Here is a 26,390-nt window from a genome sequence, read left to right as displayed (position 1 = left end):
AAATAAATAAATAAATTATTTTAAAAAATAATAAAAATAAATAAAATTGTAATTTTTTGAGATTTTATTTTTAAATAATTTCTACACCCAGCGTGGGGCTTGAACTCAGAACCGTGAGATCAAGAGTCCCATCTCTACTGACTGAGCTTGCCAGGTGCCCCTAAAATCATATTCTTACGGGGCGCCTGGGTGGCTCAGTGGGTTAAGCCGCTGCCTTCGGCTCAGGTCATGATCCCAGGTCCTGGGTTCGAGCCCCACATCGGGCTTTCTGCTCAGCAGGGAGCCTGCTTCCTCCTCTCTCTCTGCCTGCCTCTCTGCCTACTTGTGATTTCTCTCTGTCAAATAAATAAATAAAATCTTTAAAAAAAAAATCATATTCTTACAATGCATGTTGAGTTATTCAGTCTGTAAATATTAGGAACATGCCTTTTGAGCAGTGAGTATAGTGATATACCTAATCAGCTATCAGATTCTTACTAGATGTGTTTTGGTGGATGGCCATGCACCCTGCGCTAAGGGTTAAGGTCACGGAGATGGCCCGGGGCAGATGGTGCCTTCTCTTAGGAGGGGGATTGTGTCCTTAGTGGAGTAATCATTGGAGATGAGAAGTCGTAGGAAGAATGTAAGCTTTGGGGTTGAAGACACAGGTTCAAATTCTCGTTCTACTTTTCATTGTGATTGCATCAGGCTACCTAAGTTAATAACCTCATGTCCCCGGCTGACGAGATACCATAGCAACCTTCCTTGCAGACTGCTCTAAGTGCTGACTGGGTATAACACTCATGCATCGCCGCGGTGCTTAAGATCAAGCAGGTGTGGAAAAAAAGGAAAAGTCGCTCTTATAATACAGCCGTAATCTAGGACATACTGCAGGGTAGCGTGTGTCACTTGATTAGAGGAGCAAGGCTCGGAAATCATGAATTCAGAAGAGGCTAACAGAAGAAGGTTGAAAAGAGAAAACCTGTTCTGAAGGGTAAGCACAAGATCAGGGAGGGCTCGGGGCTCTCAGTATGGGAAGGGGCTGTTAGGGACAGCGGTGGGGGGGTGCTTTCCGCTTGGGGGTGGCACTGAGGTCTTGGGCTGCTTTAGGAAGGGTGGTGGAGGGCAGGGACTTTAAATACGGATCATTGTGAAGTGACAGGCTGGTAAGTCACAGTCAGCCTGTGACTTCTTTGTCTTCCTCACTGAATGCTTTGCACACAGTAAAACTTCCGGAAATACTTTGTTAGTTGTTTGCTGGATTACGTTCCCAGTGAGTGTGTAATAAACCCAAGAGGACAAATAGGATACAGATAGATATAAATTAGGCTATTCAGTGGGATTTTTTTTCTTTCATTGTTCCATCTGATTTTATAATGGTTGAATTGAACCGTGTATCACACATACTATGTGATTAGCATAGTTAAATAGTAAAGCTGCGTGAAATATGTTCCATGGGCTTTCCTGTATTTTCCCCCTTTTTAAATTGTAAGGAGGAAGACACCCAAGGCTTTTGGGGTTTTTAAAAGGGCAAGTCTTTCGGGGGTCTAAGCATAGAAGCCTTGGGAATGTTCACCCTGAGGTCAGGAGGAGTTGTTTGAGTCTCGGAGGTTAGAGTTGACGGAGCCTGCGTGAACTTGTCCATCACGAGGCGGCAGGCACAGACAGGCCAGCTGTTGTGAGCGTGGCTTTGAGACTCCTCTGTGCCGGAGGCAGCTAGACCCAGGGGCTGCGGCAGAGCGCGGCTGCCGGTCCCTGGAGGAGGCGTACCGCGGCGTTCACGGCCCAGCACCACCCAGACGGCAGTGAGCGGGGAGCCAGTGAGCAGTGAGCGGGGAGCCGGTAAGCGCCTCCCGCATTTGTTTGTAAGGCAGCTCACCCAGGATGGGGCTGTTGGCCAGCGTTTGTAGTTAGAGCGTGTCTTTTGTCCTCCTGTCTTTAAAAGCAGGTTGTCAGCTCACAGTGCAGTGGGTAAGATCTGGGGAGATCTGCAGATATCTCCCTTGTTGATTCTGCTTGGAAATGAAAAAGAATGCAAATCGGGGTCCAGTTCCCAGCTCGAGCCTGCATGCATGCACGTATGTGTGCGGGCATGTTGCGCGTGTGCCGCTTGTGTGCAGATAGATACATGCACGTTTTGCAGTTTTGGTCTCTGCAGTTGGCTAGAAGTGCGCTGAAACTAGAAAGCAGTGTCTTTCAGTCCGGGCTGCAAGCCGTCGCGCAGGTGTGACCGGTAGCCGTGGCATGTGGGAGCATTGCTCCGCGTGAGAGCTGCAGACCTCTGCCCTCCCTGCAGAAGGCCAGCGTTGCGCGAGGATCGTGTTCCTTGTCTGGCCTTTTCTTTTTTTCCATGCCAGTAAGAAATTAGCAGTTTTATGACTGAGACCCTGACTGCAGATACTGAAAGGAAATGGTGAGTCAGCCACATGGAAAAGGGGCGGGGGGCGGGGTACAAAATCAGGTGTGCATGTTGAGTCATGAAAAAAATGCTCTGTGGGTAAATTCACACATAGCCTGATTGCTAATTGCAGTGAAAACATCTCACTGGAGAAAATGGAATCAGTGTGGGTCTGGGTGTTTTCCAGTTTTTGATTTTGCTCTCTGGTGTGATAGTGACAGCTGAGAAGCATGTCGTCTCTTTACAGGTTTCAGCAGACATGTGCTATGAGTCTTTTTTTTTTTTTTTTTGACCTTTTGTATTGTAAAAGAAACATCTGTGACCGTATTTCTGATTGATGGAAATGCTTTGCCTTTACTGATGGAGGCTTTTGTGTGTGGAGGGAGGATGCCATTTTCTGAGAAATTGCTGCATGTGTGTGTGTGTCTGTGTGTGCATACACACGCACACACACCTGCATCTGCTGATGGGTCTGCATTTACGGACTCACATGGGTAGCAGTTATTTTAAAATGCATGTGTTTAAAAAAAATGCATGTGTTCGCAGTCATGCTGGTGAGAAGGAAAAAGGAAAAGGAGTTGGAAGAAGGCTTTTCAGAAATCTGCCTGACAGCATTTATAATTAAATAATTAGAGAGCCTTACACATTGAAGACTTACAGAATGAATGAATGAAACATGTCACATAAAATACTGGAAAATTTGGTACGGATTGGCTGGCTGGCTGGCCTTTCTTCCTTGCAAAGCAGAATCTTTGAGGGGCTATTGTCTGAATATTGTTTATGATTACATTGCAGAAAAGTATTCCACAGATGTTAGGGAGAGGTACATCTCTACACTGGCTTTTTGTCGTGCGTGTTGGGAAAACATTTTCTGTCTTTTTCTCTCATGTGTGCACACACACTCACACCCACACTAACACACACCCCTTAAAGAAAAAATGTGCAGGGTATTCTCATAGATGCGTGAACAGAATAGACTCAGAAGCAATTTTTTTAGAGTAGTACCCAAAATAACCACGAGTGTTGGTATGAACGGTCTGGGTTGGGTTCGGCGTCTCCTGCCCAGCCGGAGAGACGTGACCCTGGGAAGCGCGTGTTTGCTGCTCCTTGTTCTGCACGGACTGGTTCCTTCCCCAGAGTCCGCCTTTGAATTTCAGAGGTGTATTTGCAGCTAATATTTCATGTGGCCTTTAGAATGCATTTGTTTTACTTTTAATGCTTGTAATTCTTTGCCTCGCCTGTGCCTTAAAATTTCAGATTAAGGTAGTGAAGTAGCAGAAACAAGGGCCACTGTTTTATGTCCACTGGGCCCATCTGTCTTTTCCTGGTTAGCGGCCACTAGTGCTTTCTAGCTGGCTTTTCCTAGATCGTCAGGTCCTTTCTGGGAGGCTTATACACATAGCTGGATGTCTGAAAAGATCTTAGAGTTACTGAGTTTTTCGCCTTAAAAAAAAAAAATTTGCAGAATCCCTTCTGTTAATTTTTAAAGTTCACAGAGCACCCCTACCCCACATATATCTTGGGTCTTACCACATCGCATAGGGTATTCATTCTATGTAAACAAAGTGGGCCTTACGTGACTGGGTTCACGGAGCCAGTTTGTGGAGAGCCCGTATCTGCACTTTGGCTGGTTTTTCACCTGGTAGGTTCCTGCTGATCGATACCCCCCACCTCTGATGTTGGAAAGGTCCTACAGGTGAGTACGGGCTGGGCGGAGATCGTGGTACACGTTGCCAAAGCCAGCCTCTTGCGAACGTTCGCGGCCCACGTCCAGCGTGATGAAGGTGCAGTGAGAAGGAATCCCAGTGTGGTCTCCCAAGGGGGTGTGTAGTACCAAAAACCCCTCACCAGACAGAGACTGGGGACGCATGTCCCAACCCCATGTGGGTGTAAATTTGCAGGTCACCCGGCCTTTCTGATCCTCCATTCCTTTGTCCATAACAGCAGGCATTTGGAGTCACTGATTTCTAAGGTCACGTTAAGCCATAACAGCGTTTCATTCTCAGGGAGAGAAGCCGGGGACTTGAATTCCCCTTAAGGTCACCCTCCAGGCCCATAGGTCATATTGTCTGACTCCCTTGCCGCCAACACTCACATGAAAGAAGACGTAGACATGGAGAGGAGACACACACGTGTGGAGTAGCTGTGTGATCCACTTAGAGGTAACAGGCGCTCCCATCAGCAGCCTGCACTTCGCACCGGCAGGCTTGCAGACACCGTGGCAGCGCCCCGGACAGCTAGACCTGCCTGGGAGCTGGGTGCCAGCACCCCACAAAGTCAGCGGCTGACAAGCGAGGTGCTCTGCGGGGTCACGTGCATACCGTGTGTTACTGAATGACTGTTACAGAGTCTAGGCAGTAGGCCCTGAAATGTACTCAAAGGCCATAAAAGGCGGAGTAATTAGAAATTCTAGGAAGGTGTTTAACACGGATATACACGTGCATGTGTATGTATATATGTGCAACACACATGCACTCACGTATGAGACATTTCATAGAGGAATACAGTCTAGAAGGTCAACTTTTACATACAATAAATATATCAAAAGCCTATTGGGTAAATCACCCATTTCCAAATTTGGTTCAGGATAGTAGCAATAAGTAGACGCTCTCCTCGGGTGTGAGATTGTAGAATTTCGGATCACATTTAGTTGTCGTAGGAGGAAGACAACAACCAAAGCAAATGATTTTCTTTTCAATTATGGGAGGAATATACTATTATAATTCTATTTTCATCTTTTTTTTTAAAGATTTTATTTATTTATTTGACAGACAGAGAGCACAACTACGCAGAGAGAGAGAGGAGGAAGCAGGCTCCCCGCAGAGCAGAGAGCCCGATGTGGGGGGCTTGATCCCAGGATCATGACCTGAGCCGAAGGCAGAGGCTTTAACCCACTGAGCCACCGAGGCGCCCCCTATTTTCATCTTTTACCAAATAATTACCCCACATTCAGAATGGCTCCTTAATTTCATGAGCTTGACGTATATTTTTGAGAGAATTTTTACTAGCTTGGGACGCCTGGGTGGCTGTTTGTTAAGCGACTGCCTTCAGCTCAGGTCATAATCCCAGGGTCCTGGGATCGAGTTCCACATCAGGCTCCCTGCTCAGTGGGGATCCTGCTTCCCCCTCTCCCTCTGCCTGCCTCTCTGCCTACTTGTACTCTTTCTCCCTCTGTCAAATAAATAAATAAAATCTTTAAAAAAAAAAAAAAAAGAATTTTTACTAATTTGAAGATTATGGCTCCCTAGGTTATATATATATATTAAAATATTTTATTTATTTATTTGAGAGAGAGAGCGTGCACAAGCAGGGGGAGTGGCAGGCAGAAGGAGAGGGAGAAGCAGGCTCCCCGCAGAACAAAGAGCCTGATGCAGGACTGGATCCTGGGACCTTGGGATCATACCTGACCTGAAGGCAGACACTCAACCGACTGAGCCACCCAGGCACCCCTACAGTTTGGTGTTTTGTTTTTTTGTTTTTTTTTTTTTAAGGACATATTTCAAAATCTGCTTTGCTTATTAAAACATTCTTAGTAAAAATAGAAGGAAGTTCTATATATGATGCATGGCATTCTGAGATATGAGTGGCCAGTAGACATCCTGTGGACTCTTTGGGTTGTCTCTAGTCTTTCACACTTATAAATAATACTGTAGCAAACTTCTTGTAAAATATTCATGGTCCAGCAAGCTGATTTCCTCAGAATAAAATTCTAGATCTGGAATTGCAAGGCAGGCTTTTGGGAAATATGCCCAAGAAGCCTTCCATGACGTGTGTACTATTTACGCCCAGTCACCCAACAGCCTAGGACAGTCCTGCCCTTCCCAAAACCTTGTCCATAGTGGATGTTTAAAAAATTCTGTGACTCGATAGACAAAAATGTTCATTTGTCCGTCTGTCCTTCTTGCCTTCCAGTGGGCTCCATGGCCCTGAGATCAAGACATGAGCTGAGATCAAGAGTCAGACGCTTAACCGACTGAGCCACCTGGGCACCTCCTAGTTATTTCATTTTTAACTTGCATTTTCTCAGGAACTAGCAAAGTTAAACTTTGTGTGTTGCCTAGCCATTTGTATTTTTTTTCTCTTGTTCATTACTGCTCACATCTTATGTTCATTTTCGTTCCTTTTCCTGTTGGGCATGTGGACTTTCCTTCTTGATTATTGTTATTTAGGTTGCAGATAGATCTGTGTGCTTTTCAAACATTTACGGTTGGTTACAGTAGGTTTTTTCCTTTTTCATGTACTAGTGTTGATCATGTCATTGCCCCTAGCTGGTGGCTGTGTGCAGTCCATTCCCATTCTGCCCGCTCCTGGCTCCTGGCAATTGTGTGCTGGCATTTGCATTCCTGCTGTAGAAAGCATACCCATGTGGGGCTCTGTGGGCATGAATTTCCTATGAGCTGTAGACCGCCACCTGCAATATTCTCCGGCAGCTTTGCAAAGAAGATAAAACTGCTCAGGCAGAGAAGAACCCCGGTGTTTTAGGAGAACGTCTAACGTGGTGTTGCAGAGAGAAAGCAGGAGTCAGATGAAGTCTCCACCCTAGCTCAGGTTAGGAAACAAGAGACTTAGGCTCTTGGAGCCTCACTGTCCTGGAAATGCTGAGCTGTGCCTGTCATGCTCGCTTTCTGCAAATGGAGGTTAGTAATAGGGTCATCTCTGCTGAAGAATGGAGAGCGTGCTCGGCTTTCCAGTGCCCCAGGTCCGCGGAGGCACAACCACCAGTCCTCCGGGTATTCTAGCATCTGCTCATTTGAGCATTTGTCCATGCTTGTGTGTTTCTCCCTTCTGTTTCCTCTCATTGTGATGCGTTTATGTTCATTTTCATATGTTCCAGTTGTGTGTTTCCTTTGATACTTACACCCTGAGTGGTCAAATGTTTTGGCGTGGTGTATGTCAAAATAATTAGAAGCCATATAACTCTAGATATAAACACACTGGAAAGAGCGAAAGGCCACTCAGTCGCGAGTTCATATTTTTTATTATGGTCCCCACTTTGTTGAAAAATCGAGTGACTTCCAGCGGCCTTTCACGGGCAAGTAAGCGTAACTGAAACCGTGAGCCGCTTGTTTCTGCCACATTCACGGCGGTGTGACGTGAAATTGGGAGAAGGCAGGAGCCCGCTACAGAGGAGAGCCGACGCACGCGCTCCTCCTCTCCTTTCAGACCAGGGGCCGCGGGAGATGCTGTCCCAGGTGTCACCGCTCCCGCACGCTGGCGTGCGTGCGTGCCCGTGCATGCGTGGGCGTGCGTGCCTGTGCGTGCGCATGCGTGGGCGCGTTTGCACCTATGTTTTCATTGCCACGAGGCACGAAGCCGCACAGTCTTCAGGGGACAAATGTGTTTCTGGTAATTGATCTGTATTTCTGTGGTCAGGCACCAGAGAACCTATAAAATTGAATCAGGCTCAGAGAGATTCCCCCTCGAAAGCTCTTCTCCTCTCTTCATGGGGAGAATAATCCGTAACAGACTACCGTGGGCCGACCGTGATTGCTCACGGTTCCAGAGGCTGGAAGTCCAAGACGGGAGTGCAGCTGATTTGCTGCCTGCTGAGACCCGCCTCCTGGCTTGTAGACAGTTGTGTTCTCGCTCTGTCCACTCTGTCCTTAGGTGGGGGAGAGCGGAGAGCAAGGCAGCAGGTGTTCTCGTGTCTCCCGTAGAAGCACACTGTCCCATGGCTGAGGACTCCATCGTCCTGACATCATGACCTCCCAAAGGCCCCGCCTGCCACCTCACACCTTCCTGTTGGGGGTGGGTGTTAGCATGTAACACGTGGATTTCAGAGGGACCCAGAAATAAATGTAAATGCTGTGATGCAGGGTAGTCAGAAGGCGCAAGAAAATCCGCCTGCCAACCTTGTCTTCCTCTCCCCACTCCCTTCCTCCCTGCCTCCGTTTCTCCCTGTTACCTCACTGAGTCTTTGCTGAAGGCTGCTTTGTGCCAGGGACAGAGGTGGGTGCTAGCAGTGTACCCAGGAGGATCGATAGTAAATGAAAATAACACAGATGAAATAAGAACAGTGTGGGGACAAACACATTAAGTCCTTATGGGTGTTCAGCAGGAGAAAGGGTTATCTTTGTCAACAGGTCTGGGAAACGCCCCATGGAAAAGGTTACACTTCATTTGGATCTTAAAGAAAACAGGAATGGTGTCTCTAGGGCATCTCCTGAAGAGTGTGGATCAAAGCGGATATCTGGAAACCACAAGGCATCTATGGCAGGGAATGGCCTCTGTCCAAAATGTATGTTGCAGGAGTCCCTGAGGACTCCTAGGTGGCTTGGGAAGGATGATGGGGGGAGCCTAGAAGATCAAGCCTGCAGTCTGGCCTTGATTTGGTGATGGTGAGAGGAGGCACTGGAAGTTTCCGGGGGAGAGGACCAAGCTATCTAGTTTCCATGCTAATTATGACTAAAATGTGTGTATGTTGGTAAAATGTGGTAAATGAAGGAAAGAAGAAGGTTGGAAATGCCCATCATGGGGGATCTGTCACATGGAATACTTTATTTAACAATCTGGAAAAGTTACTGCAAGATGGCTTTGCTTTCAGAAAATTTAATTTGTGAAAGTTGTGGTTAGGTTCCCCCTCTAATTTGTTGAAATGGGGTATTTCCCTGTCATTTTAGTTGGGGGGGGGGGGGGTGGTTTGTTGTTCTAAGGAATTGAAATCTACATTTGACTGAAGTAGGCTTTCCTGCCAGATAAGAACACTGAGCAACTCACAGTGGTTTCAAGCCAGGCCACGATGACTGCCTGAGAGCAAGCGGGAACTTTCTGGGACAGTGCAGTTCCATTTAGACTTGACTGTGGTGGTGAACACACAGCTCTGCACATTTACCCAGACCTCTGATGCCTTGAATTTTAGGGTATATAAACAATACCTTAATAAAATTGTGGTGTGTGGGGGGAAGAAAAGAGGTGAAAATGTTTTGTAACATGAAGAACTCCCAGATCCGTAGCGAGATTCTAGGAATTCAAACATGTGGTTTTAAAAATTTTAGTGGGTCAGAAGAAAAGCATGTGGATCTGGGGCAAGAATTAAGGTGAACTCAAATTCATTTATTGCTTGTTATCTGTGCCATAATGCTTGTAGTAGCATTTAAGTTCTTACAACGGATCATACCTAATAAAAACTTAAGCACCGGAGATGTTCCCAAAACTACTATTGAGATGAATGGAATGTCTGCCATCATAAAATATTGATCTGATCCGATTTTTCCTTCTAACTGCTTCTAATGATTTCAAGTGACAGTTTGTGACACATTCCACTCTGGTTCAATCAGGTTGGTCACAAGAGACCGTTGCTCCCACCAGTAGCTAAAAAATGCCCATAAAAGTTATAAAATCATAGCTTTAAAAGAACTCAGCAAACCCTGCTCTTGGTGTAAAGAGCTCTTCTCCCCTTTGGTATTCCATTCTCCTCATACGTTCTTCATAGTACTTTTCAAAATGAGCTTGACTTTTAAAGGAATTAATATCTACTTTGCCTTCTAGACCAGGGTTTGGTGAACTACAGCCCAAGAGCCAAATCCCCTGGGCCCAGGGTTTGAGAACTCTTTCTGGGTGGAGGATTAAGGATCAAGGATTGGTTCTTCCACAGCTGGTAGCCAGGGGCACTTAACGTTGCTGTTTTTTCAGATGATGATAATCTAGTTTTAGAGCAAAATGCCAAGCCGAGGATTAAGCTCAGGAGTAATTTTTTATATTCATATCAAGTGGTTAGAAAAATGGGAGACATGGGGGTGCCTGGGTGACTCAGCCGTTAGGCGTCTGCCTTCAGCTCAGGTCATGATCCCAGGGTCCTAGGATCGAGCCCCACATCTGGCTCCCTGTTCTTCAGGAAGCCTGCTTCTCCCTCTCCCACTGCCCCTACTTGTGTTCCCTCTCTCGCTATCTCTCTCTGTGTCAAATAAATAAGTAAAATCTTTTTTAGAAAAGGGTGGGGATGGGAGATACAGAATTGGGGAAGGGAGGGTCCCATAGAGCCGAGATTCTCCACGCTGGCAGAAAATCCAGATTGCTGGAAGGCTTTCGCTCAGATACAGATTTGCAGGCATGTTTGTCCTCATCAGCCCCTACATCTGCCAGGTCTGGCTTCTGGGGGGGTGAGGTTGAGGAGAGCTTAGATTTGTATGTCTGAAGTCACCCCCTACACTCCTTTAGAATGCTCTGGAGAATTGGAGGGCTGGGTTCAGGAAATAACATGAACCAGAAGTGCAAAGTGGTTGACCCTAGGGGGTAGACACTGGGAATGGATTGGATGTGCCCTCCAGTGTCTGGTGGAAATGGTCTTCCTTAAAAAAGCTTCAAAACCAAAATATCAGAAGAAAGCACTACCCTGCTCTCGTCCATCAGGACAGGGTTTATTCTGGGTGAGAGGGAGGTGAGGGGTTGGAGTAAGGACAGAGTCTCAGGAGACTGTGTGTACCTGCAGCATTACGCTCCTTTTTACAAACCCCAGAAATAAATATGGATAGAGTAGCATCACGCCTGGGAGGATCAAAAAGCCTGGAATATTGATGACCTTGTCCCCATTTTCTTTAGATCGGCTTCAAATTGGTAATAGTGTCCCATGCCTTGTGGAAAGAGCTATTCAGGGCATCAGAAGTCAGAGGGGACTTTTCTTTACCCTGTGTCTCTCATAGTTTGCATTTCATATCCTGCTTCCATTATGTTCTGGTCTGACATTGGTTGACCCATGCTGAGAGGGGAGTCCTGGGTGCTCCACGTGTGGCCTAACCAGAGCACCCGAACCCCCATCAGAAGAGATGACCGGTCTCCACTGGGCCATGGGGGTACTGGTGGCATTTCCCGAGGACACAGAAGACTAGTGGCGTCCTGCTGAGTCACCGGGTCAAACTTGCAGCGCAGGCTAAGTGCAGTCTATGGCCGGCCGCTGAGTGACGTCATTGACGAGCCCCACTCGCCCCTGCAATCCTGATTTCATCAGTTCGGCCACTTCTTAAAAAAAAAAATATCGCAGTTGGTATCAGGCTTGCCCACACTTTGAACTTTGCACAAAACATATTTTTAGGACAGCCAAAAACAGAATGCTAGGAGAAAACGCAGCTAACAAATCACATGCAAATGTCATTTTTATTCCATCTGTCTGAGCCTCTGATTCTAACTGGCCTGGAGCTTTGATTGGCAGAAGGAATTTGCATGATTTTTCCCAAGTGTCACATCTTGGAACCAGGAATGAGTCTCTAGCCATAAAAAAAAAACAAAAAAGAGGCCTGGAATAGATTCAGAACACGTGTTCTGAAAACGGAGCTAGATACTTGCTGGGCCGTCGCAGGTTATAATCTCTAAATGTAGGTGTTTTCTGTGATTGGACACCAGCCTTTCCTGAAGTCTGTGCTTGTATACTCGGTTTTGGATCATCTGTGAGTGGAATCTCTATAAATCCCTTCTCCACTCAACTACAGATGACGTATCAGTCTTCATTCTAAAGTGATTGCTTTCCCCGCATGGCGTTAGAATCACGAAGAGAGAACCTATTTGGGGTCAGTGCAGAGAGAAAAACTTTAGTGGAGACGTTACAATAAAGAAAGGACTGAATCGAAAACGATTTCAGGGCTCCTGTCCTCCCACAACATGATTCTCCAAGACACAGAGTTGGAACAGGATGTAGGGGAACTGCTGTCCCCATCATCACGGGTGTATCTGTCTGCTCGACTGGCAGATACTGTTTGCGTGGTTGGAAACTGGGATAGGACAACCAGACAGCCTCTGACCTACAGGGGTTCACCATGTGTGAAGTCCTGTGCTCATCTGGCATCTCCCAGGAAAGAGCAACTGGTGCCATCATTGCCGGGTGTTCATGCGGTGTGAGACGTTTCTAGAGTGTTTCTGTCTGGTCATTAGTGAATCAGTTGTTCGGTTGATTACCTCTCCGGCGCTCCCAGTGTTCCCATGTCTTGCCCGTCATCTTTTCCCACATCGTTTGGCCTTTGTGGGGTGCTGTGTGGACAGAAGACCTTTCTGCCTGTGCTTCCCCAGGGTGATACTCGTCTGTTGGGATTTCCGTGGGGGACGGGAAGATCAGCAGGACGCCGGGGATTCCTTCGGGAGACTTGGACTTGTGCTGTGAGCATCCCGTGTGTGCCCAGCCCTGACTTGTCTGCTTCCCTGGTGGCATTGTTCTTCAGACAGCCTGGCTGGTTATGTTCTGCACGGATACAGGGCAGACAAGCTGTGTTTTGTTTTGTTTTTTAACATTTTATTCATTTGTTTATTTGAGGGAGAGAGAAAGAGTGAGAGCACAAGCCCAGTGAGAGCAGAGACTGTGAACCGCGAGTCACTGGAGAGTGAGACCTGTCCCGTGGTGGGGGCGACCAGGAACCAAGGGCCTGTGTGATGGGGAGCAGAAAACTGGGACCCAGAGGGACAAATCCAGGGCTGCCACAGGGCTCGTCATGAGCAGGTGGAGTCTGGAAGTAAAGCAGCTACCTGTCCGATACGGAAACGGCATTTAGACGTGGGCCTGGCCCTCTCCATACCCAGATCAAAACAGCTGACGTGAGTTAGAGCAGTGGGGGTGGGATTTCCAGAGCATTTGCTGTGTGTGTGTCTGGATGCGTATATACATTATCTTTTTCCTTTTGGCCCTTTGGTCCTCTCTGCCCTGTCACAGGGCGTGTGGGCCACTGAGCGGCATTCACCATGGCCTTTCCTGGGGCATTTTCCTCCTCAGATTTGTTTCAGTCGCTGCTCTGTTGCAGACGTTTCAGGGCCACTTGCCTCCACAGCGGCCGGGCCCAGGAGAAAGGACAACGCGGGCAGGGCTCGGGGAGTCTCCGGTGCGTGGAGCCCGCTGGGCCTCCCCCATCCTGGACCCGCGGGAGCAGCGTTCCCATTCATAACGTGTCATTAGCATGTCCTATATGACAGTGAGCAAGCGACACTGCATGTTAATTCCTGGGACGCCAGAATGCAGCTGCCTTTTCAGTGTGCCTTTGTACGGCTTGACGCACTGCTCTGGGAATACCCGGGAGCAAAAGGCTTCGATGCTTTCGCTGACAGATCCTTCAGACATCCTTACTTTCTTTATCTGTGGCTCTTACTATCACCATTGACTTTATACTTGAAGTGAGAGCCCGGCAAAGGATGCCCCACCGGGGAGACAGGAGGGAGCCCGTGGGACCTTGTGCCTGACAGAAGCCCGGACGCAGCCCTTGGGCACACTCTGTGCAGCCGATCTTTCGCTCTGAGTCCTTGCTTCCACATCTGCGAGTTCTCTTGTGTTTCTGCGACCCCTATAGAGAACCCACGCTACAGATAACGTATATCGATAACATGTTAAATGTGAATCCACATGCCCGAAAGCACTTAGATTTAAGCAATACATTGTAGCTAAATTGTGTGTGTCTGTGAGCACCAGGTGCTTTCCTGCAGGTCTGTGGATGCTGTATTTCAAGCATGTTAGTAGGAGAGGAATAAAGATGCAAATGCGGCTCAGCTCTCTGAAACGAAATATTGGGGAGGCACTTGTGAATTGTCGTGAACTAAACGTTTTATGGTCTTCAGAGGCACAGTGGCTGAATGACAGGAAGACATAGGCATTCTGTGCCCGCAGCGGGTGAGACCCCCTCACGCACACCGGAGCCATGAGTTGTGCGTCTTCCACTGCGTTCTCAGTTCCACGGGGTTTAAAGTGTGATTCTGCAGCCAAATGGCTGCTCGGCTCTGTTCTGCAAACATCCGTTGCTGTGTTCAAGTTATTTTGAAAACTTCTAGTTTCTTTTAGTGTGTACCTGATCGTGTATTTCTTTTTTTTTTTTTTTTTTTTTTCCCTGAAATCCCTAACTTCGGGAACTGGGTTAATATTTTCAGCTCTTGTGCTTGGCTGTTTGCCGCTGTGTGTCTTCTGAGCTGAGGCGGTGTGTTAGCGTCTTGCCCACACACATCAGTGCTGCCCTGCCTCTCTCTGGGCCCTGCTGGGACTTGAGTTCCTATGCCCTCTTCCAGATGCGGAGAGCCTCTAGCTTCTAGGTGGGGCAGGGTCTGGCTGTGTCTCCCGCAGCACGGGGCTGGGGGGCTGGCCCCAGCTGGCGGACCGTGGGAAACGGGAGGGAATTGGACATGGTGTGGGTTTCCCCTTCTCCCGAGGACATGGTCAGAGGGACATGCGCAGGACACTGGACTTACAGGACGGCAGCCGGGGGTGGGGATGGTTGGGACGTCTGTAACACGGAGGCCAGGCATCCTGTCCCAGGGGACCGGCTCACTCCTGGGTCCCAAGGTGGGCACTGGAATGAGGCTCCTACCCAGCATGTCGGGGGAAAGCCCTATCTGACTGTTACCTAGGAGGTTTCGTCTCTCCTGGGCGCTGGTGCTCTGTCTCCTGGTTCTCCCGTTGCAGCCCTTCTTAAGAGTTTCCTTTAACAGCACAGTTGTCTCCTCAGTGCAAAACTGCTCTTCCCTGAACTGGAGGTCCCATCAGAGGTTCACTTTGTGACTCTAGTAGAAAGAAACCATGTGTTGGCAAAGGTGCGCCCCTGCTTTGTTTCAGGCTTGGTCGTTGTTAGCCCATGAGAGTGGGCTACAGCACAGATGCGCGCCAGGGAAGCCTGCGGTGGGAGTATTGGGGGGGGTCTCTCCATGCGGGGGGGTGTGTGTGCACATACTAAACACACACATATGTGCCCAGAAAGTAAAGATAGAACTGGAAACAGGTCACAGGATGCAAACATCAGTGAGCTGCTTGCAGTGCCCAAAAGTCTGTGTTTTTCTCCTTTTTAGTAACACACGACTGATTTTAAAGGGGTTCTTTTTAAAGGTTATTATTAATAAATGGATTTGTGGCTCATGTTTGAAAGTTCTAGCCCTTTGTATGTGGCAATTTCCCAGAGTAAGCCACATAAAAATACTGTTGTGGCACAAAATAAGGATTTCTGAATATAGCCGTAGGAGAATTTTTGTCAACGTAGTTTTTTAAAATGTTTGTGTAAATTTTTTTGCCCCAGAATACAACTTGTGTGTGCACATGTGTGGGAAAACATACACGGATTTAATTCCTTCAGACAGTTTAAGATTATGCAGATCTGGGTTTTAGTCCCATTTGGAGAGAAGATGTTACTTATAATCATTTGCTCATTTTTATACTTTCTCCCTCTAGACAGGCAGATGCTCAGTGTCCAGAGGTTGGTCCGGCAGCACAGCAGGACCCTCCAGAGCTGTCCCAGGAGGCCCGCTGCCGAGCGGGGACCCTACCTCGAGATTACAGATACCCAGAGGAAACACTCGGCCCAGGACCACACGTGCCGGACACCCCTTCGGCCCTGCACACTTGGGGGCAGGACCCAAGGCTCGTGAACACTGCAGCGCTCCCCAAGAAGCCAGCCCCACAGAGGCCGCCGCCACCCAAACGTGAACCCAGGCAACTCAAGGGCCTGGCCGGTGGCCCGCCTGGGGCCACTCACCTAGGTGCCCCCAGCCGGCCCCTCGCCCCGCCGTCCCCGGAGGCCCTGGAGGCGTGTGTGGACCGTCTGTCCCTGTCCCACAGCCCCTGTTCCTTGGTGGAGAAGCTGAGCAGTGTGCAGCCGGAAGACGGCGTGAGGGCGGCCGGCGAGCACGGCGGGCAGAATGTAGACGAGCACGCAGCCTGTCCGAAGCGCGAGGCCCCGCTCCCTTCCAGGTTCCGGCCCCTGCCGACGTCCGCCATGGAGACTTCTCGCTCCCCTTCTCCTCAGTTCGCGCCCCAGAAGCTGACCGACAAACCGCCCCTGCTGATCCAGGACGAGAATTGCGCAAGGTACTGTTCTGGGACGGTGGGCCTGTGCTCTTCCCTTTCCTAGGCTCCCGCAGGAGGCTGCCGGTGCATCTCCCCCGGGTGCTGGATGCCGGGGGCCCTGCTTTGGCTCTGCATGGGGGATTTTCAGTTGCTCCTGGGGACTGATGCCATGGGGAGAAGGCACAGCTGCACTGGTCAGTTGAATCTTGAACTTGGTGGGGGGGACTGTCCTGTTCTGCAGGAGCGAGGAGGATGTAGCGGAGGTGGGGCACTGTCCCCTGCCCCTTTCACCCAAGGCGGGTGTGCATGTGCGCATCAGGCCTGTGTTTTCCCTAGGCACCTGTTTGTAATCCGAATCCAGTTTAAACTAAGCAGGAGACCTTCAGGAGAAATTGGTGTTTTTCATAATGTCCAGTGTTTCCATGCTGTTTTTCCTTTTTCTTTTAAGATTCTCTTTATTTGGAGAGAGCAGGCACAGGGTAGGGAGGGGCAAAGAGAGAGGCAGGGAGAGAGAGGCTAGAGCAGAGTCTGTGCTGATTGTGGAGCCCGACGTGGGGCTTGATCCCAAAACCCTGACATAGTGACCCGAGCCACAACCTCAGAGTCAGCTGCTTAACTGAATGCACCACAGAGGCGCCCCTCCACACTGATTTTTCCTGTATCTTACGTGAAGAGCCCACCTGCTGTACACCTGTTGTTACAGCAGAGGAAGTGTTTGTCACGGTGCATGGAGCTGTGGTGAGAATTTCAGACGTGGGGTTGTCCGCCGTGCCCACTGAGACGTCAGCGGATGTCAGGCCGGGGACTCACAAGTCCAGAGCACGGACTGTTTCCTTTCTCCCTCCTCTCTGAGGGCCTGTGAAGAACTGAGAACTGGCAGAAGTGGAGAATTTTCCTCTTGTTCTCTAGAGCAGTGGCCCTCAACCTGGGGGAAGGCCAGTTTGTCCCCAGGACAAACAGCTCGACACATCGAGCTGTGTCGGGAGAGGTTTTGGGTGTCACTGCTGAAGAGGGAGTGTTGCTCCTGGCATCTCATGGGCAGATGTGGGGGTGCTTCTCCACGTCCCCAGGTCCGCCCCACAGCCAGGAGCGCTCGCAGTGTCCCCAACCGTCTCGCACTGTCGCCAGCAGTCACCTGTGGCCATGCGCATGTCCGTTAGTGAGAAATAAATTCCACATGTCAGTTGGAGGCCTGTACCACTGGTGGCACAGAATGCATTTGTTTCCACCATTCCCAGAAAGGTCTGGGGGACCTTCCTGCTCTGAAGTCTCAAGCTCGCTCTTTCTTTTTCTTTCTTCCCTTTTTTCTATAACTTCAAAACCTCTCTGCAGAGAGCACATTCCTGGTATCATCCTGTGTCTCCAAGTGTGGCAGTGTTCCCACAGCTGCCTCTGGGGGCCACAGCTGTGCTGTGCGTCCTTCACAAGGTGGATATCACAGAAGTAGCCTTGCAGCGGCAGGTGACACTGTATGTTGTGAAAGGAAGGAAAGGCAGTGCGGTGCTCTGTGGTGGGGCAAGTGTGTGCTGCTGCTATAAGCCGGCCTGCCTCGGCCCCCATCGGCCCCCCTCTCTGCAGGGCTAGTGGGAGCAGCACAGGCTTCTCCCACAGACACAGCCGCAGCTCCATGGTGCTCCTGACCTGTGTTCGCTCTGGAAGGAGGCAGTAGCTTTCATTTTTTTCTTCCCTGAATCAAGTGTTAATTTTCTCATTGCATTTTCCCTGTGAGCTTAAGAAGAATTTCAATAAGCGGTGACGGTATCATTGAAGATCCTGGTCAAGGGGAAAAGGGGTCTTTGGGGACCCACATTACTGAGTTTTCCATCTACTGTCTCATTGGGGCCAGAAAAGGTTGTCTTGGGCCCACATCTCTTGTTGTACCAGTGCTCAGAGCTGAACTCTGGTCGCCGTCAGGACCCATACACCCAAATACGTCCTCTCTGTCTCGGGAAGCGCGGTGAAGCAGGGGTGCCCGTGTGGCTTCTAGAAGTTGCTATCAAGGGAGTAGCTCATAGGATCCTGAATTACGTTCCCCACAGTTTGTGTTGCAGGTCAGTCCTGGTATGAACATGTGCAATCCCAGGGACCAAGGAGACAAAGGAGAAGCCAGAGCCCAGGGTCGGTGTCCACAGTCCGCTACTGGCGGCGGGTCCGCAAGGAAAGCATGCCGCAGCGGGGCTACCCAGGCTGCCTGTTGCCGGAGCTCGGCCCAGGGCCGCTGTCCTTACCCGGCCCTCCGTAAACTCAGGGTTCCAGAGCTTGGGCCGCTCCCCTCCGCTCCCTCTGTGTCTGGTGTCTCCCTTCTTCCAGTATTTCCCGGTCCCGCGTGTGCGTGTGTGTGCCGGCCGCTCGCAGGGGCGCAGGGCAGGGTGCAGCATCGCTGCCCCGGGGGTTTCAGAACGGGCGCTCGTGCTCCCCCCGAAAATGCATCAACTCCTGTCCTCAAGCTAGGTAGCTGACTTTCAAATCTTTAGAAGTTCTCGGCAGGTTTTTTGTTTTTAACTACAAAGTGGAGATGCTGGCCAGCAGCCTCTTGGGTCGCGGCCAGTAACAGACACGTGGTCCCTCCTAGAAGCATTCTCAGGGGAGTTTCCAGAGAGCCTGTTTCCATTTGGGCGCGTACGACCATGGAGTGCCCGGAGGCCTCCTTCGTGGCCGCGCGCACAGCATCAGTGCACCCTGAGCCTCTGTGTGAGGGTCTCCCGAGTGGGTCCTGTAGCTCATCCCAGCCAGAGCAGCGTGCAGCTGACGGGCTCCCGTGGGCCGCAGGCGTGAGCAGAGCCGCGTGGGGCACTTGCTGTGGGGCCGGGCTCCCGTGGGCAGCCGGCACTTTGAGAGGGGCCCCGGGACAAAGAGCTGGAGAGCAGCTCAACGTATCACACCTCCTCCATCTCTCTGCTCTTGCCTTTTGATTAGGAATTGATGAGATCTGGTTGTGTTAAGGTCTCATCTGCTGTGTTTTGTCCTGACTTTGGAGTAAGAGTTCATCAGGCTTGTTAAATGTGGAGGGCTGGACAGTTTTCATGAGGAGAGACCACGTATGGCTAGAAAACACCAGGAAGAGATGCTTTGCTGGGAAGTAATAGGTCAACGTGCAAAGGACCTGTTCTCATTGTGTTCTTTTTTCCTGTCTTCCTGCCCTGGAAATCCAGTTTCTCTACAAGTCGGGGAGATATTAATAGAGGCCAACTTAGCAGTCAGTAGGAGGGCAGCGCCTGGCTGGTTAAGTCGGGAGAGCATGGGACTCTTGATCTCAGGGTCATGAGTTCAAGCCCCACCTGGGGTGTTGAACTGACTTTAAAAAAAAACTTTTTTTTCAGTAATAGGTGGTGTAGGTTTCTAAGTATGGAATGAAAGGAATGAATAGGGGAGGAGGGGTTCTTGTCTCTCTGTCTTTGCTTGGATAAGATGCCAGAAGCTTCCTTCTGCAGTTCAGCACATTTAAATGGTATTTTCCAGAGCCAGTCTTTTAAAATTTATTCACAAAGAGGGCATTGGGGATGACCGTACATGAATACCTAGGTAAAACATCTAAGAATTTCTACTTAGAGAAGAGAATACAAAATTATTTTAGCTCATACACTGCAGTAAACAGGGAAAAAAAAAATACTACGTTCCCAGCCACTATTCAGAAGGTGAAAAAAAGGACTGACTTTAGAGCACTGGAATGATCCTTGCGCTACACAAAATTCAGTCCATCAGGGTCACATTGTAGAAGTGATCTTGGCCCACTAAGTTAGATACGAGTGTGGAACTTTGGGTTTGTGATTTTGACTTGTGTTTTCCTTCCATTGTGGGAACCAGCAGGTGGCTCTCTTTCTCCAATACATCCTTTAAAAACAGTTGAAACATGGGACGCCTGGGTGGCTCAGTTGGTTGGACGACTGCCTTCGGCTCGGGTCATGATCCTGGAGTCCCGGGATCGAGTCCCGCATCGGGCTCCCAGCTCCGCGGGGAGTCTGCTTCTCTCTCTGACCTTCTCCTAGCTCATGCTCTCTCTCACTGTCTCTCTCTCAAATAAATAAATAAAATCTTAAAAAAAAAAAAAACAAAAACAGTTGAAACAGGTTTGTCCCTGTGGCCCTGGTCCACAGGGTCCCTGGGTGTGGTCCGGTGAGGTGTAGCTGAGGGTACCATGTGGCATTCGGGGAGCCCTGCATGAAGGCCCGTCGCACTGACCCATTCCATGTTCTCTGCCTTCAGCGTGGGGGCCCCCACAGCTCCTTTTGCTGCAAAACCTTTTTTATTAATCTTTTTCTTTTTTTTTTTTTTAGAGATTTTTATTTATTCATTTGACATACAGAGATCACAAGTAGGCGGAGAGGCAGGCAGAGAGAGAAAGTAGAGGAAACAGGCTCCCTGCGGAGCAGAGAGCCCGATGCGGGGCTCGATCCTAGGACCCTGAGATCATGACCTGAGCCGAAGGCAGAGGCTTTAACCTACTGAGCCACCCAGGCGTCCCATTTTTTTTTTAATAGAGCATGTACGGGCAGAGGAGGGAGAGGGAGAGAAAAATCTTAAGCAGGCCCCACACCCAGTGCAGAACTCCGTGCAGGGCTCGGTCTCGCAACCCTGACATCCTGCCCTGAGCCGAATCAAAAGTCAGACACTTAACCAACTGAGCCACCCAGGTGCCCCCTCCCCTTTTTGTTTTATTTATTTATTTATTTATTTTTTTTTTTAAATGCTGAATTACTGAATATTTATTGAGTACACTGTATACCAGGCAAAGGAACAGAAACAAATTGTCCAGAGTTACTTTTAACTGCTTCAGCAATGCCTGAGCCCTCATCATAAAAAAACCCCATTGTGCTGATTTAGTATCCATTCACTCTTTGATTAATCTTCATGTACAGTTTTCTCGTCTACTTTCAAATCTTGCATAATGCTGTAGACCATTAAATATTCCAAAGGCCGTCTCTAAGACTAGAGGAATCATCATGGCTTTTATCTCTGTCTGACAAAGCAGCAGCCAGTAAAGTAAAACCCTTCCTTTTGGTGGCAGTGAAACAGTATGATACTTGACTGCAAGGCGTCCATTTTTAGAGAAAGCCAAACCACAGGGATATAAAACACCACATATTATGCTAATAAGTGAACTTCTCAGAACACAATTTTCCTGGCTTATATTGCCCAAATACAAAGCATCCGTAACAAGGAGCTTATAAGTGACTACAGTAGACAAAAACGGAAGTGTAGTCAGTGATGCATACGTCTTCAAAGCATCATGTTTAACCTTGAAGCAATGTCTGAAAATGAAGTTGGCCATTATTCCCGAGAAACTAGCTGCTGTTCCAAGGAACGCTGTGCCATATATATTTAAAGTCTTTTCTTTTCTAAGATATTCAATTTTTTTTTCTATGATTTCGATGATTATTGGTCTTCTGAGTTTTGCATCTTCCAGAGAAAGACTGGGCTGACCATGTGTGTATGTTGCCATTCTGATGTCCTCGGGCGCTTCCTCGGCTCTCACCCGCACCACACCTGCTTCCTTCAGGTCAGCCCCAGCCTCCCGCCCGAGCGCCGCCATTTTGGTTGTTTTATTTTTTTTTTAATTTTTTTGACCCCCCCCCCCTTTTTAAAGTAAGCTGCACACCCGATACGGAGCCCAGTGTGGGACTTGAACTCACAACCCTGAGATCAAGACCTGCACGGAGACCAAGGGTCAGATGCTCAACTGAGTCCCCCAGGCGCCACCTCCTGCTCTTTTTTTTTTTCCTCAAGGAAAAGTGTGTCCCCAGTGAGTCACTTAAAATAATGCCAAAGCCATGTGCCCTGCGTTTGCAGCCAGGAGCTCGTGTGTCTGTTTGAGAAGCCGTGTGAGGGGTGGCTTGCAGCGCTGAGCAGTGGGAGGCCGGTGGGGGGCGGCGGCGGCGGCGGGCGCTCAGTGTCCGCTCCACATGTAGCCGCCCCGTCGGGAAGTCTGCCCGCGGGCCTCGCTTGGAGGCTGCCAGGGAGGGCTGTTTGTCTCGGGTTTCCCCACCCATGGAAGATGCACCTGCGCGGGGCTAGTGGATGGCGATGACCAGCCGCGAAAAGAGGTCTGCCCCCCGCCTCAGTGAGTCCGCCCCAGGCTCCAGCACCAGGCGTCTGGAGGTGTGTGCGTGATTGGAAAGTGGAAGGTGCCCAGATGATTGGGGTCAGGAAACGGGACCTCCGCAGCCTCCACTCCCAGTCCTGGGTCGAGGGATCACAGAGGCTCCCGTCCCCGCGGTGGCTGCACGTCCCCCAGCCGTCCGGGCAGGCGAGGGGCCCGCCGGTGTCGGGCCCGCGTAGCCGTCCGTGCAGGGGCTCACCTGGTGTCATCCGCTCGCTGATCTTCTCTTTCCAGGATCGAGCGGGTGGCGGACGGCAGCGGCACGGTGAAGAGGGTGCCCGTCAAGATCGTGCACTCGGAGAGCCGGCCCGAGAAGGAGAGCCGCCAGGGCCTGGCCCATGCCACCGAGCTGCCCGCGCTGCCCAGCGGGCTGGAGAAGGACCAGATCAAGACACTCCGCACGTCCGAGCAGTCCTACTCGCGCTTCTGCCTCTACAGCCGGGAAGACGCCGAGCCCGAGCCCCCGCGCCCCAGCGCCCCCACGCCCGGCGCCAAGGACGGCGGGGCCTCCCCCTCCGGCCTCAGCTACATGAGGGCCAAAGAGAGGACAGCCGAGGACCTGAAGTCGGAGGAGCTGGCCCGGGAGATCGTGGGGAAGGACCGGTCCCTGGCCGAGATCCTGGACCCCGGTGTGAAGATGAGGACCACCATGGACCTCATGGAGGGCATCTTCCCCAAAGATGAGCACCTGCTGGAGGAAGCCCAGCAGCGCCGCAAGCTGCTGCCCAAAGTCCCGTCTCCGAGAGGCGCGGACGAGAAGTGAGTGTGGCTGCGGCGGGCCTCTTACCTCCCAGCTTCCGCCGTCTTCGCAGCTCCAGGCTGCAGGGGCCGGGGCTGCCCCATGCATCTGTTCTCGCGGTGGCCTTCCAGGGGCACATTTTCAGAAGCACCGCCCCGTGCTGCAGCCCACGTTGGCTGTTGGGTGACCCTCCCCGAAGAGCCCCGGAGGCCCGTCCCTGGGGATGCCAGCTGGGGGGCCGGCAAAGCTGTGGCACTACCACAGCTCCCGTGCATTCCTGGCTTCAGGCCTGCGGGTTTCGGGGTGTTGTCCACAGGCTCCTCTCTGTGAGGACAGCGCCTCTCAGCTGGGACGCTGTCTTCCTCCAGGGGACAGTTGGCAATGTCCACAACGTGTTTAGTTGTCACACCTGGGGAGGTCCTGTCGGCATCCTGTGGGTGGAGACCGGGGAGGCTGTCCCCACCCTGCCCTGCCCAGGGCTCCCCCATAGCAGAGAAGGCTCCACAAGTCCGTCCTGAAGGCTCCAGACGTCCGCGGTGACGGAGGAGGCTTTGTGCTCCTGGTTACAGAGCGTGGCAAGCGGGTGCGTTGCCATGGCATTGGGACACTGTCCTTTGCAGCCGGCCTCATTTGCGGGCCGCCTGCATGGGCGTGTGCGGTCGCACCTGTCCTGCTAGTGTCCGCTGTCTCCATAAGCACCCTGCCTGGACAGTAGCTGGGCGCTCCAGGGAAACGCAGGACAGAAGGACAGAGTGGATGAGGTGGGCCCGAGCCGGCGGCTGGGACATGGCGGCAGGCGGAGAGGCGCAGGTTGCGCTGGGGACCTCGGGGCCTTGGTTACAGTTAGCTGCACGCATGTGCTCCCTGTAGAGCTCAGGCCCCCGGCCGGAACTGTCCCGCTGCTCCCTTCCCCCTGCGTGGAGATTTTTAGCCATCCCTGCTTCTTGGACTTTCCCCCTTTTTAAAAAAAACGGCGTTGTGTAGGCTTGGAGCAGCCCTCTGGCGATGTATCGTTTAGTTCTAACGTGCTCGCCTACTGCCGGCCCCCTTCAGCGGTCTCGTTCCCCTGGCCGTGGTCCTCGTGTTGGCAGCCCACTTGCTTGTCACAGAGCAGACCGTGGGCTGGCCGGGGGCGTCTGGTGTGGAGTCACAGCCGACTGAAGTTCTGACCTTGTTCCCCAGGAGAGAGGAGCCGGGTGCGCCTGCGGCCATGTCCCTGGCCACCAACTCCACCTACTACAGCACGTCGGCCCCCAAGGCAGAGCTGCTGATAAAGATGAAGGACCTGCAGCAGCAGGAGGAGCCGGAAGACGACGCAGGGAGTGACGTGGACCACGACCTGGCCGTGAAGAAGGTAGGAGAGCCCTGCGCCGCGTGTGCACGGCCGTGTGTGGTCCGTTTCTGTGCGGGACGGTGACATCTGGGGCAATAGTAGGAAGCCCTTCCTGGCTAGGTTGGTCTTGTCTAAAATTCCTCACAGTTTCTTTACCATTTTTTTTTTAAGGTTTTATTTATTTAGAGCAGGAGACAAGAGAGGTAGAGGGAGAAGCAGACTCCCCAATACGCAGGGAGCCGGATGCAGGATTTGGTCCTGGGACTCTGGGATCATGACCTGAACCAAAGGCAAACGTATAACTCGCTGAGCCACCCAGGCTCCCTCTTCACCATCTTGTGTAGTAAGATGCAAAGTCATATTAAGTGGGTACCACTCTCCGTGAAAGTTAAGTGGATGTGGCTCTTCTCTCCCATTTAAAATCTAAAGACTTGGAGCTCCTGGGGAGCTCATTCGGTTCAGCATCCACATGTGACTCAGGTCATGATCCCAGACTCCTGGGATCGAGTCCCTCCTCAGGCACATTAGTCAGTTGGGGGTCTGCCTCTCCCTCTGCTGCTCTCCCTCCTTGTGCATTCTGTCTCTTTCTCAAATAAATGAAATCTTTAAAAAATAATAAGTAAAAATAATATCTAGGGACTTCACTGTGTGAGTTGCAGTAAGGCGCACGTACTGTTGGAATATCAAATTCTAGCGCCCTCGCCGGCAGATCATAATCCCAGCAGTAGGTGTCAAGTGCTTTGTCAAGCCAAAAAGCATCGCTTGTTAACTCAGAGAACCCCTCAGGCACTTGGGGATACAACCGTAGACGAAACAGAACGGAGTCCCGCCTTGCCTGGTGGGGAGCTTACGATCAGCACAAAAACACGCGTGCGGTCCGGGCTCAGCACACTCTCGGCCGCGGACCGCACACGGCCCGCCTCCTGCTTCATTAACCCGTTTCACGGAAACACGGCCACACCGATCTGTCAGGCTCTGCGCTCCGCTGGCCTCCACACCACCCGGAGCCGTAGACGTGAGTGGTTGCCCCGACAGCGCGGCCTGTAGGGTCGGAGGTCTTCGCTGTTGGGCCCGTTACGGAAGGACTCTGCCGAGCCGTCGCGTAGTACGTTGGACAGTGAGAGAGTTCAGCAGGCTGGAGGGACGGAGCCAACAAAGGAATGCGCTTCCACAGGGGGCCCGAGGAGGTGAGGACTGGACCGTGACCCGGGTGGTCTGTGAGGGAAAGCCGTGTGGACTTCTGCGTGCCCCGGGGAGGGGCGAGGGGCCTGCCAGTGCAGAGACCTGAGTGGGAGCCTCATGTTGGAGAAGAAACAGGGGCCAGCAGCGGGCGCTGTGTGGACGGAGAATGGAGGATTGGAGATGACGTCGGGGTGAGGTCGGGGACGAGTGAGTGCCCATGAGGTCATGCTAGGGACAGAATTACTGCCATCAGGGTCACTGTCAGCAGCACTGTATTAGCCTTAAATCTTCATGATGTGTCGGCATGCCAGACCGGTGCCGTCCAGGGGATGACCTGGGTTTTTGCTAGGAAGGCCTCCGCATTAAGGGGGGGAGGGAAGTGCCAAAGGTCTGCCTCGGAGGAGACCATGTACTGTTTATTCCTACTTTTCCCAGTAGGAAAAGAGAAGGCAGGGACCAGCATTCTGTGAATGTTTTCTCTACGCTTACCTTTTTGGAAAAGAGCTTTCATTAAAAAATCCCCCCCCCTTTTTTTTTTAACAAAAGTCTTTGCAAAAGATTTTGCTGGAAGTCTGCTTGTATTGTTAGTGGTTTAAAAATACCATTGGTCAATATAATAGATATGTCGATATATCTATATCAATATAATATAGATATATCGATATATCTATATCGATATAATAGATATATAATTTCAGATATAATAGAAGAAATATCGTGGTCCATGCACAAAAGAAAATTACTTTCAGTTGGGAAACGGTCACTTTTTGGTTCATCGAGTTGAGGGAAATGAAAGATAAGCATTCTGGTCCTGTGCCTTTTAGAGGCCCCGTATCAGGCTTAGGGTTGCATTTTCTATTGTTGTTTTTAAATTAAGAATCAAAAATGTTTTTCGTGCTCATAAAGCTAGAGAAAAATATACACTTTTTCCGA

The 26,390-nt window shown here is 50.6% G+C and overlaps 2 protein-coding genes across 2 annotated transcripts in view; one reads left to right on the top strand and one right to left on the bottom strand.

Moving 5' to 3' along the window:
* SHROOM2 (shroom family member 2) overlaps positions 1 to 26,390 on the top strand; it is a 135,091-nt gene that overhangs the window by 99,242 nt on the left and 9,459 nt on the right. Inside the window, 3 exon segments of the mRNA XM_047715433.1 lie at positions 15,492 to 16,127; positions 22,438 to 22,962; positions 24,125 to 24,296. Coding sequence (XP_047571389.1) covers positions 15,492 to 16,127; positions 22,438 to 22,962; positions 24,125 to 24,296 — 1,333 coding nt within the window.
* Positions 20,794 to 21,636, bottom strand: LOC125091674 (complex I assembly factor TMEM126B, mitochondrial-like). The gene has a single exon (XM_047715442.1). The coding sequence runs from the start codon at positions 21,634 to 21,636 to the stop codon at positions 20,953 to 20,955; it is 684 nt and encodes a 227-aa protein (XP_047571398.1). The 3' UTR covers positions 20,794 to 20,952.

This window comes from Lutra lutra, chromosome X (assembly GCF_902655055.1).
Source record: "Lutra lutra chromosome X, mLutLut1.2, whole genome shotgun sequence".
NCBI lineage: Eukaryota > Metazoa > Chordata > Mammalia > Carnivora > Mustelidae > Lutra > Lutra lutra.
Note: the sequence above shows the minus strand (reverse complement) of the source record. Positions and strands in the feature narration are given on the sequence as shown.